We start from the raw sequence: 11,944 nt of genomic DNA on the forward strand, positions 1-11,944 counted from the left end.
AAACAAAATGTGAGGAAATGGCCATTCACAATCTATTTCGTGTTTTGATGTTTTTTTTACATTTAATTTGTAATACTGAAAGTTCACTGTAAACCGCGGAAATACGTGAAACTACCTTTGCAACAGGCTCTCTTGCATTCAATCTTCAGACCCAGGCCGAACTGCATTTTCCCACTGTAAACATTTAAACATTTAGAACCCCCCCCCCCCAAAAAAAAGAATCACCCATCCACAGACGAAGATGCTTTGATTCTGACTGAAGGTTAGCCACTTTTCACAAAAAAAGGTACAGAGGTACACCTTGGAACAAACTAGTGGTAATAGAGGTAAGAAAATGGTTTTAAAAGCTTGGCCACCATCCCAAAAACCCATCCAACTGTATCGCTTTGAAATTTATAGCCAAAGCACATATACCCTAAATTACTTTATTAAACCAATTCAATCAGTCACTTATAGGCTGATACCTGTAAAACCGGACGAACTCTGGAAAACATTTGTGCAACCTCTGGTATCATTTTATAAATACAAAGTTCCTACTTTCCAGTCGTTTCTTTAGGTATTGAATAGTATGCATCATTTTAAGGACGTTGTGGTTGTTTGTAAAGGTGATGCTGTTTCAGTGTGTAAAGTGTAATACCAGGCTGACCTGCTCCACCGTAGCACGCTTGAATCTGCAGTGGAAATGACCTTTAAGAGAAACGTGCGTATTCTGATTCTACACATACTGGACATTAACCATTACGTTAATTTTCAACATTGAAGACATTGAGGAAGACTTCCAGTCAAAATGTTTGTCAATGAAGTTATTAAGTTATTTCTTTCAGTACTTCTATACTAAGCGCTATTAAATGTTTAATAGCAATGGATGTATAATCCACGTAAGTGATAAAAAAATAATTAAATAAAATTATATAGTTATTACTATTATTTATGTATTTATTTGACAGGGACAACGTACATTTTTTAACATGCATGACACGTCATAAGATGTATTTTACCCAGATTTAGCTAAGAGGTCATTTTCATTGGCGGTCCCTGGGCAGGTGTATAGAAATGAAGAAATAAATAAACAAACACAAAAACAGAAAAAGAAAATCATATAAATAAAGTAACATGTACAGAAGGGAGTCATTTGCAATCGACAGTTTAAATAACTTTAAATTATCTCTTCAAACATTGCAGTTATTCCCTCCAAACCTACACATAGTTATAAAAACGAAAAGAAAACCTGGACGTATTCTTAAACTGAATAAAAACTAGAAATGGGAGTATTTCTTAACAGCATCCATCATAGGGGATTGTCATATCAGTATGAATGGTTTGTAAATTATCATTGATACATTATGTCCAGAAATTAAAACCATATGGATAATAAATGGTTAATTTCTACCGGACACCACTTGTAATGACACATTTACCCCATGTCCTCCAATTTTTTAAAAATGGTTGCGAGAGTTTCCCCTCTGGCAGAAACATATGTTTTTTTAATTTTTTTTTATGACATGCAGGCATAATAAAAAAGTACTGCTGTCTGCCATGATAAAAGCTTAGCAACAAACAGTGAGGCATTGTGAAAGAATAGCAGTGGATACTAAAGCATGGTAAGGTACAGAGAAATGTGCAAAATCATGAAAATGCTAAAAAAAGGCAGAATTGAAAAAAGAATGTCAGACTGTTTATGAAAGCTTCTGAAACAATGTAAACAAAATGGATATAACATTGGCTTTCTATGGTGTAGTGCCCATAAAAATTCAAAGCATGTAAATAGTAATTTAATGTAATAGTTACATCCTTTAATCAGTATAAATAATCTCAAAATAGAAACATCTTTAATACAGCATTTTCAGTCAAGTACTTAGGGAAACAAGACACAAATTCATCTAATAAGATTTACAATGTTCTATTGCAGGGTTCTAGCTATTTTTACCTGTGAAATACGTTCTTAATTTCTGTTTAATTAGCACATTTTTATTTTTAAAAACATAGCATGGCTCATTTGCAGTTATTTCCCCTTTGACATAAAGCCTTGCAGTATGTCAATAGGCAGGGGAAAGACAATGGTGGAGTTCTTCTCAGAGGCAATGGTGGTCAGGGTTTGGAGGTATCGCAGCTGTAGAGCTGATGGAGACTCGGCTATCACTAAGGAGGCTTCCTTGAGGGCTCGGGAGGCATTCATCTCACCTTCCGCTGCAATAACCTGGGGTGAGAAGAGGGGAGGCAGGTTAATAAGAGTGAATATATATTTCCGAGGATCACCAATTACTTTAAACAATCTTTCAGACACAGAAAGATTGATTTTTTATTTTTATTTTTTTTAATGGATATGCTTGAGATGTGCTTTGATACAGTGAGGATAGCTTTGATAAAATGTAGCGTCAATTGAAGGCTACTTCCAAACCTTTCTCCATCTTTATCCTTTCTCTGTAACCCTAAAGAAGATTATATACTGTAACGGAGTGACCCTAAAACCCTTCCCTTGTACAAGTGCGAGCACCTTTTTTGAGTGAAAGGTTTATGCGGCCGAGAAACTGACTCACTGAGAGCAGAAACTGACCCAAGACTGTCACAGCTACTGGAGCGGGATGTTCCTTTTAGTGGGACTAGCGCTCGTCATTTTGTGTGGCAAACTTTTATTTTTAGCTTTTGTTTTTGTTTTTATTTCTTTATTAAATTTGACACTAGGTCTACCATTGCTGGTACCCTAGTGTTAGCTCGGTGTTAAAATTAAATTTGCGTGCCTGAGCGGTGTATCAACACCAATACTCTGTGTCTGTGTCAGTATTTTCCAGTGACTACCCACACATTTAACACGTCACCCTGTTACAGCTATTATACCTGTTAAGGCCCTGGACCTCGCAGATTGCCTGTCAGTTGGGATTCGACGTAGTCTGTAACTACTCAATCCATTTTTAAGCATTTAATAAACCGAAAAGAGCACTACTACTGCTCTGATTTGTTAAAACTTCAAATTAAATGAGCCTGTGTCATTTTCTCAATTATTAAAAAGTCATCTGGATACGTTGCAAGCCCAGTGCACAAACGATCCACTTACAGGAGTATGAAACATCTTTATGTCCTCCTGAACGTTTCCCCTGAGTTTAAGAGTGTGCTCAGAGCATATATATATATAAATAAAAAGAGTATGTGGCGAAAAATTTGACAATACTCAAGATTATATATAAACCTTTCAGGGCCAATCATTTGTTTGTGATTTTCCCCCGAAGGTAATGGCATTTATTTTGACGTGTCTCAACACAATAAAAGAAACAGTCAGTGTACGCAATACTAGCCATTAAAAGTTAATATCAATCCTGTCATGTGGGCTGGAAAAGGGGCTAATTAACTAAAGGTTATGCTTTCGTTTTCTGTTTGCTCTTCGTTAATGGCACTCTTATCACTACTCAAACATTTTAAGTTGTGCAAACCTCCCATAAGCTGCATTTGGAGATCTATGTTGCAACTCAGAAGAGCCTGGTAAACAGTTTTTAAGTTCCTGTCTACACTGTTCCACTGGTTAAGAAAACAAATGTAATTTTATAAGGAAGCTGTTCATTACATGGCTGCCACCAAGGAGTTCTTCTGATGATATTCTGAGCCTCGAAGAAATGAACACAAGTCACTCAACATGGGCAGATCAGTATAAACAATAATAGTAAATAATGTTACCTTGGCTCTGGCCTCTCTGGTAGCTTCAGCCTCAGCTGCCATGGATCTCTGCATCTGCAAAGGCAGTTTGACATCCTTGATCTCCACACGCTCCACCTTTATACCCCAATCGTCTGTGGCTTCATCAAGTGTTACCTGAAAATATACAGGAGAAATGATATCAATATGATACTCGTTGAAGTCACTGGGGTCTACTCAATTGATCTAAACAGAGACGCATATAAATACCACCATCAATGAAATCATGTGCACTTTTCTGGGTTTTTTTTCATATTTTTACAGACAGAAATAAACTAAAGAGACAAAGATGTTTGATTTCATAACATTGGGCCCTTTATTAATTATTAAACAGGGGCGGCATAATAAAACATTGCCATGTATAATAGCACTCATGTAAAAATAAATAAATAATACTAGTGATTTGATTATTTGGTAACAAGAAAAGTGGCTGTTGAAATATCTGAGAAGGTATGGCTTAATGATTAATCAAAGCCTAATTGTTAAAACTATAAAAACAATCAAGGGCTCCCGAGTGGCGCATCCGGTAAAGGCACACCACATGGAGTGCTAGATTCGTTCTATAGCCTGGAGGTCGCCGGTTCGAGTCCAGGCTATTCCACTGCCGACCATGGATGCAAGTTCCCAGGTGGCGGTGCACAATTGGCCGAGCGCCACCCGGGTGGACCCTGTGGACTGGGCAGGTGCCGGCGGGCCTGCCTGTAAGTTGCCCAGAGCTGTGTGGTCCCCTGACACTGTAGCTCTGAGGTGGCTGCACGGCAGGCCTGCAGAGTGAAAAGAAGCTGATAGTGCACGTTTCAGAGGATGCGTGTGTCCGTCTTTGTCTCTCCCGAGTCAACGAGGTGGTGGTAGCGGTGGGACGGGTTGAAATAAAAATAATTGGGCATTTCAAATTGAGGAGAAAATCAGAAAAATAATTGCAGATTCCAAACAAAAAAACAAATCAAGATATATTAATACCAGTCCTCGATCTCTTGTATTTACAGTATAGCATAGTACTGTATGTTATATATTGAATGGGATTTTATTGATTGGAAATGTTTTATAAACAATTTGAAAGTTTCAATTTTGATTATGTGATGGATAATACATGTTTTACTGTACAAGAATTTGTAACACAAGCTACCACTTGTCTTTCATACCTCCTTTTTATTTTCAAACTGTAATGGTTGACCACCCTACCTGCATGTTATGTGCAATTTCCTCTCGGTCAGATAAGATCTGAGACAGGTTCTTTGTTCCAAGGACGTTTCTCAGGGTAGTCTGAGCCAGTAAGCGTGTGGCCTGGTCTGCATTTGTTACATTTGCCACTGAGGCGATGGCAGAATGAACCCTGAAAAAAACCACTCCATCGACACAGACAGTCACTGAGTCTTTGGTCAGAATCTACAATAAAAAAGAAAAACATGATCAATCAGTCGATCTTTCAAGAGCTTACTGTTTAAGAATAACATTTTTAAAAATTAAAGATATAATACAATAACGTTTTCTGAGTGAATAACGTGACCCAATAATAATAGTTACAGTAAAATATGGTGGTAGTCTATAATATAGCAGTATTATGAGTAACAGCTTATGGGATGGCAGCACTAAAATCTGGTGCTCTTTGATTATTCATTATAGTGGTTGGTCTAGAAAAGCTTCATGCATACTAAACTTTGTTAATAAAAAGCAGTCTTTAAATAATACATTATTTTAACCTTTGTGAACAGGGCACACATGTTTCTTTGGGAGAGCTCTGTTTGGTGTTAGTATTAAAGTCATGTAAAACATGAAGATTACACAAACAGGAGTGAAGTGAAGCTACCTCTTGAGGAGGAATATCAAATGAAATCGTTCTCATGTCCACTTTTACAAAAGTGTCAGTACATGGCAGGACAAAGAATATACCTGTGAAAAGAGGAAAGAAACATGACCTTTGAACCACAAGAGAGGCAGTAGAAACTTTGAATTCAACTGTCAAAGCTCACATGTGTGCACATTCTAAACTTTATGCCAATCAATACGCTTACAGGCAAGACATAGTCATTATTTTTTTACAAAGTAAGACTAGTTTAACAGGAGTAATTTGATGTTGTGTCCTTAATGTTTTAATTAAAAACTACACAGATGATTGAAGCATGTTTGCAACCTTATTTCTTCCAAAAAACTTATTCATAACCACCTACTGCTGAACAGTATCTGTAGTTGATCAAAATACAAAAGCAATCCTTCATTCATAACACCGTGAATAAGTAGTATTCATAGCAGCTTTCAATGAGTTTAAAATGTTCCCCAGTGATCTTTGTATACACACTGTATTTCTATTTTGCACTTTCGCATCAAGCTGTTGGCTCCGGAAACACAGGACTTTTACTGTAATTAATTAAAAAACTTTAAGAAAAACATGAATGTTTCATTAAAACTCATCTATAACCTACCAGCATAGCATAGAATAGTTATTTACCGCTGTAAACATGCTTCAATTCCTTAATTCACAATCAACATTTTAAAGTTTTAAACGTCACATGTCTGGGTATGTTTTTGCTGTGTGCCCCAGATGTACTATTATTTCCAGCGTACTGGGTCCCTAACAGTAACAAATGCCAATCACAGGTTTTCTAAATCCATGACTACATGGGCAAGGGTCTCACATGTGCAGGGACAGAGAAAGGCAAGTATTTGGAACACACTGTTTACAGAAACTAATATTCCACATATCTGATTCGGAATACTGCTTACTTTATTCTGAATATGCTATATACATGTGTGGAAAACCTCATCTGAATACTAAGTATTCTGAATAATAATGTGATATTAGCCAGCGTGTAAACAAGTACTTGCATGCTCAGCTGCCACCCTTCTTTGTGTGAAGGTGCTGTAGGTCCGAAGTACATAGATGTCAAGATAAACATTTTCTTTTATGACTGTTTTTGTAAAATATAAATGGCAGTATTTACTTTAAGATATCTAATTTTACATGCCTGGTCCCTTTGCTTTTCCTGAGGTAATGCGTCCAAGCCTGAATATGACAGCACGCTCATACTCCTGAACAATCTAAGAGAAACAAATGCAATTATAAGGCCTTTCTGTATTTATTGAATGTGTCGTATTGGACCTGTGGAAGAACAGTCCAGAACAGCTCTGTTTTAATCAACTTAAATTAGAAATATTTATTAATTAAGACAACAGGGTACATTTCATAAGGTATGTCAGGTAACAGGTAACATGTAACATGTGTATCCTCACAGGCACGGTACTGTTAGCATAAAGAGCTACTTTCTAGAGGTGTAGAATAATAGAGGTGTTCTGATCTACAGGTGTAGAATATTATTATTATTTATTTCTTAGCAGATGCCCTTATCCAGGGCAACATACAATTGTCACAAGATATCACATTATTTTTACATACAATTACATTTGTTTTAATTTATTTTATATACATTATTTTTACATACAGTTACCCATTTATACAGTTGGGTTTTTACTGGAGCAATCTAGGTAAAGTACCTTGCTCAAGGGTACAGCAGCAGCAGCATCCCCCGCCTGGGATTGAACCCACAACCATCCAGTCAAGAGTCCAGAGCCCTAACCACTACTCCACACTGCTGCCCAATGAAGCATTAGAATAATAGAGGTGTTCTGATCTACTAATGTATTGTTCTTAGGGTTCACTGCATCATTTTCTGTTTCAGTCGTTACTGGCTATTTTTTTAAACTGAAAAGGGGTCCCAACAGAACTCCCAGAATCATGTCTAACATCAGGTACACAAGAGAGTAATGGTTAAAATGTCCCTCTACAACACTCCAGTAGATGCAAGAAATACATCAATAAGAAATACCAAATACAGAACATCTGGTATTTTAAAAATCCAATTAGGGAAGAATTGCTTCATTACCTGCGGAAGTGGTTTACATGGTTTGTCTAAAGCTCCATTGTTACTAAAGCCTGCAATGGCTCAAGTTGCTGAGAAATTGAAGTCTTATTTCGACTGCAGTGCTGTACCATGATACTCTATCAGTACCAGGGGTGAAAATGTGGCGCTATGGTGCTAGATTCTTGTGCCAGATTACCTCATATAACGCCAGCAACATTCAATTTGGGCACCAGTAGACATGTTTAATTTTTTTAATTAATTTTTTTCTTTTTCTTTTTTATTCCTTAGCAACCATAGATGATGATAGTTTCTCGTTGGGTCTGGACTACTCACATGACCCACCCACACTTATCCACATGCGCAGGAGAGAAGGGTGTGATTAGATAAATATTTGCTGTAACACAAAACACTGAAAAGTAGTTGAAGAACAGGGGGGGGGGGGGGGGGGCTTGATTAGGACAGGGTTTGATAATTTAGCACCAGTAGCCTCTCTGGTGCTAAGCTTTCAAAGCAGTTTAGCACCAGTTTTCAAAATGATTTGTGACAAACAGTTTCGGAAATCTTATTTCTCTAAAAATAATTTAGACCGATACTGTGAATTGTGACATACCTTAATGCACATCCATACAGACAAAGGGAAGGTAATTATGAACATCAGGTAGGAGAGGATAACTAGGATCCAGCCACAACATCCCAGTCCACTTGGACTTTCGTCTGACCAGAAAAAAAAAAAAAAAAAAAAACATACAGATTTAACCAGAGGCCTCAGAATTACAACTGATTTTAAATGTTCAATGTTTTTTTGTGATCATCTTTTTAAAAAATTTCATACAGTAAAAACCAGTGCAGGCATATACAAAGGATCCTCATAATCACGTAATACGTACAGAGGAAGTTAAAGATTATAGTCAAACGCAATCTGAAATGTCTATAGGCTAGGAGTGTATAATAAAAATACAAGTTTGGTTAAGATTGGTGCAAAATCAAGGTAGTTATCAAGTTCACCATGTAGACAAGTGGGTCAGATAAATAGTTTAAAAAATATATCATTTACATTTTAGTAATAATAAACATACTGTAAGTCATACTAGATACCATAATGATTATATCTATTTCAATTTAGAGACATTACATGTATTATATTTAGTTATTTAATGCTCATTGTAGTGTACTGTACAGTTAGCCGCATTGCAGACGAATTAATAATTACATAACGAGTCAGAACATTTTCCATAAAAAAAAAGCATTACATAAACGTTGGTATCTCAGGTTCTTTTTTGAATGAGGACTCTAAAAACTAACAATAAACAACCAACAGTCAAATACATAAGTCTTATCTTTTTACACACAACGTGCAATGAAGGGTTAAACTGACATACCAATTAAATTATGTTCGCTCACGTTTCTTCTTTTGTCTTGTGATTCCATTTCTATTTGGTGTCAAATGAGTCTCAGAAACAGTCCGGTATAAAATGAGGAAGCACTGAATGCTTTAAAGAGCCACGCAGCCCTTTTTATTGGTGGGCAGGTCTCATTTCAATAAGGAACACTGTGATAATCGTGACAGTTCTGTTAGTGGAAGTAATAAGAGGACCGCCCTGCTTAACCCCAGGTTGGTAACATGGTTCTCGTTCAACAGTGGTGGCTATGGTAATTAAATAATATGCATTGCATCTTGCATTTTATAGTATTTCTGACCTTGTGAAGAAATCAGTGGCATTTTTATCATGTTTTGAACTAAATCTGCTTGACATCATGATTTATTTTCATTAGAAATGTTTAATTGGGATTTATAAAAATTGATTTTCTCAATAAAGCAAATATTTGCTATTGTCACAACTATCATTATCAGTGTATTACTGAACTACTTCTGCTTTGTTTTTCTGACAAATAAAGCAGTTTTCTAGATTGAGCCGATGCTTACTATAAACACACTGTGGCCGATGTATCCTACGGTACAGTATATATAGCTGTGACTGCCAACTGGAACAGAAAGCAGCTCCTGAACTCAATTCAAAGCACCTTCACAGAACCCCCACCCCATAATATTTGAGTAATTGAAAAACGAACCACCGAGAATGACTGCAAACATCATAAAAATGTAAAGATAAGAATATGTAATTTTAAGCGACTTATTCGCCAGGAAATGATCTTCACAGATTACTTCAATAGCAACTTGGTATGGGTCTGAAATATCACAACGACGAGGCAACACACAGAGTACTGGGTGTTGACACGCTGCACAACTTGTGCAGATTTAATTAACACAAGTTGCTGACACTAGGGTACCAGCACACATTTAATAAAGAAAACAATACAAAACAAAGGTAAAAAATAAAAGTTTGCCACACAAGGCGAGCGCTAGTCCCACTAAAAGGAACATCCCGCTCCAGGAACCTACTACTCTACGCAAACCCTCTCTACACTGTTTGGGATGAACATCCCCTAAACTGACCTACTTCTGGGTTCCCAGAGTCCCACCATTCTCACAGCAACTCCTGCCTCTTCAAACAGCCTTTTCAAATGGCCTCGGCTGAGCAATGCCTTCACTAGTACCATCTTGCAGTGGAAGGGTTTCATGTTGTTAATCCTGTGGAGCAGACGCTCTCCTCCTCGATGTAAACAAAGTGCCCCTTTGTGCAGCATGGCGGTGCAGTTGCATCGAGCTGTAGCACAGATGCTTCTTGAGCTCCGTGCAGCCTCTCGGGGCACGCCCCCAGCCAATCAAGACCTCCCGATCAGCTCAGCGCCGGGTAAGCTTATTAAGTCTTTCTATAAAGTTAGTCTTGTGATTTTTCAGCTAATTGTTTTATCATTTTGTCCATGTGTTACCAACTTGATGGTGTGTTTAAATCTTTATGATATAGTGTCACTGATTATACCTCAACTTCATTGTGCATAACATTGATACATGTTACACAAATACACTGATAATCAAGGCTAGCTATAAAGTGGCTGATAACTGAAGTCACACCTTTTTTATTCAATTCAGTATACTGGGTGTAAATGTTCCTTCATAGAAGTTTAATTCATTTTGTGTTGTTTGGAAATGGTTTTGAAGCTCTCACATATAATTCTGTGTTTTGATCAGACATGAGACAAATACATTAGCATGCAACCACAACTGACTAAGTGTGCATCTTAAACATACAAACTTACTATGCAGAAAAAAATATGAAGTCACTACCTCAAATTGCTTCTCAAATAACTGGCACAAAAGGGTCAATTCTTTTTGTACAATATCCATAGTTGAACTTGACCGAGAGTATGAAACCAGTACCTGGAAACCAAAAAGTCACATGACCCTAACATTAGATTGGATTTTGACTGAGGAGTTTCCATAACAGAGAGAATATGAAGTTGCAAGCTGAAAGTTATTGAGATATTAGTACATGTACTGGAGGAGGTTTCAGATTGTCAAACTCCCCTTATAGACATTCTTGATGATATGAGGAGTCTGCAGTTGTATAAAGTAACCTGTGAAAGTCTTCCAGGTTACATTAAGAAAAAAAACTAAACCCTTTCTGACCCACGTTGGTCGGCATTAAACACCTCTCAGAAAACATTAGGGAGACATAATGTTTAAGGACATGACAACTTTTTACCTTTTAGTCCTTGGAGGAAGATAGAGTAGGCAGGACCAAGTGCTGAGCTAGTAACTTGTGTAAAGTCTAGAGTCCACAGAGTAGGTGTGGCAAGATGTCTAATCTTTTACTCCAGGGAACATTACCTAATTTATATACTGTATGTCATAGTGCTCAATTCAAATCACAAAAAGTATTAAGTTTAAAAATAAATACACAAAAGTACATTATATATATATATATATATATATATATATATATATATATATATATATATATATATATATATATATATATATATAATTTCATTGGACATTGTGTTTTAAAATGTTAGGTGATATTACTGTTGAATAATAATTGAATAGGTAGTCTTAAATAAACATTGGATTTATTTAGATTGTATTATACAATCATACTTTTATTTCTAATTCTGTGAGCAATCACTCCTACAGTTAAACAGCACAATGACCATGGTGGCTACTCTGATTTATCTGAGCGCTATTTTGTTTTTAGTACTAGAAGTTGCCCAAACCAGTCCACACTAGTGAGTGTCCTGTAAACTCATCTATACTTATCAACCATGTGTATTTTTATTGAAACAAAATGTTTAAAAAACACACACACCATTTGCTGTTTGTACTCTAATATTAAGAGTACTCTAGTGTCAATGCATACTGTGATTATTTTTGTCTTACTTCCCAAGGGATGCACTGTAAAGATTGAATACCCATCGTCTGTAAATATCAAACACAAATCCAATACAATAATGCAAGTTCAAACTTATTTTAACATTTTTGAACTAGCAATAAACTACACAGA

General features: G+C 36.5%; 1 protein-coding gene across 2 annotated transcripts; it reads right to left on the minus strand.

The window, feature by feature from the left end:
* Positions 1-1,761: 1,761 nt before the first annotated feature.
* LOC117406891 (stomatin-like) lies at positions 1,762-10,259 on the minus strand. Of its 2 annotated transcripts, none has more exons than XM_059028620.1 (7): positions 10,001-10,259; positions 8,152-8,255; positions 6,648-6,720; positions 5,492-5,574; positions 4,867-5,070; positions 3,667-3,801; positions 1,762-2,197 (listed from the first exon to the last, which is right to left on the minus strand). In XM_059028620.1, exons 1-7 carry the CDS (start codon positions 10,185-10,187, stop codon positions 2,003-2,005), a joined length of 981 nt encoding a protein of 326 aa, XP_058884603.1. In that variant the 5' UTR covers positions 10,188-10,259; the 3' UTR covers positions 1,762-2,002. The 2 variants fall into 2 exon arrangements, with proteins under 2 accessions (XP_058884603.1, XP_033867169.1); XM_034011278.3 differs by lacking the exon at positions 10,001-10,259 and adding an exon at positions 8,921-9,102.
* Positions 10,260-11,944: the final 1,685 nt, after the last annotated feature.

This window comes from Acipenser ruthenus, chromosome 8, assembly GCF_902713425.1.
Source record: "Acipenser ruthenus chromosome 8, fAciRut3.2 maternal haplotype, whole genome shotgun sequence".
NCBI classification, from domain to species: domain Eukaryota; kingdom Metazoa; phylum Chordata; class Actinopteri; order Acipenseriformes; family Acipenseridae; genus Acipenser; species Acipenser ruthenus.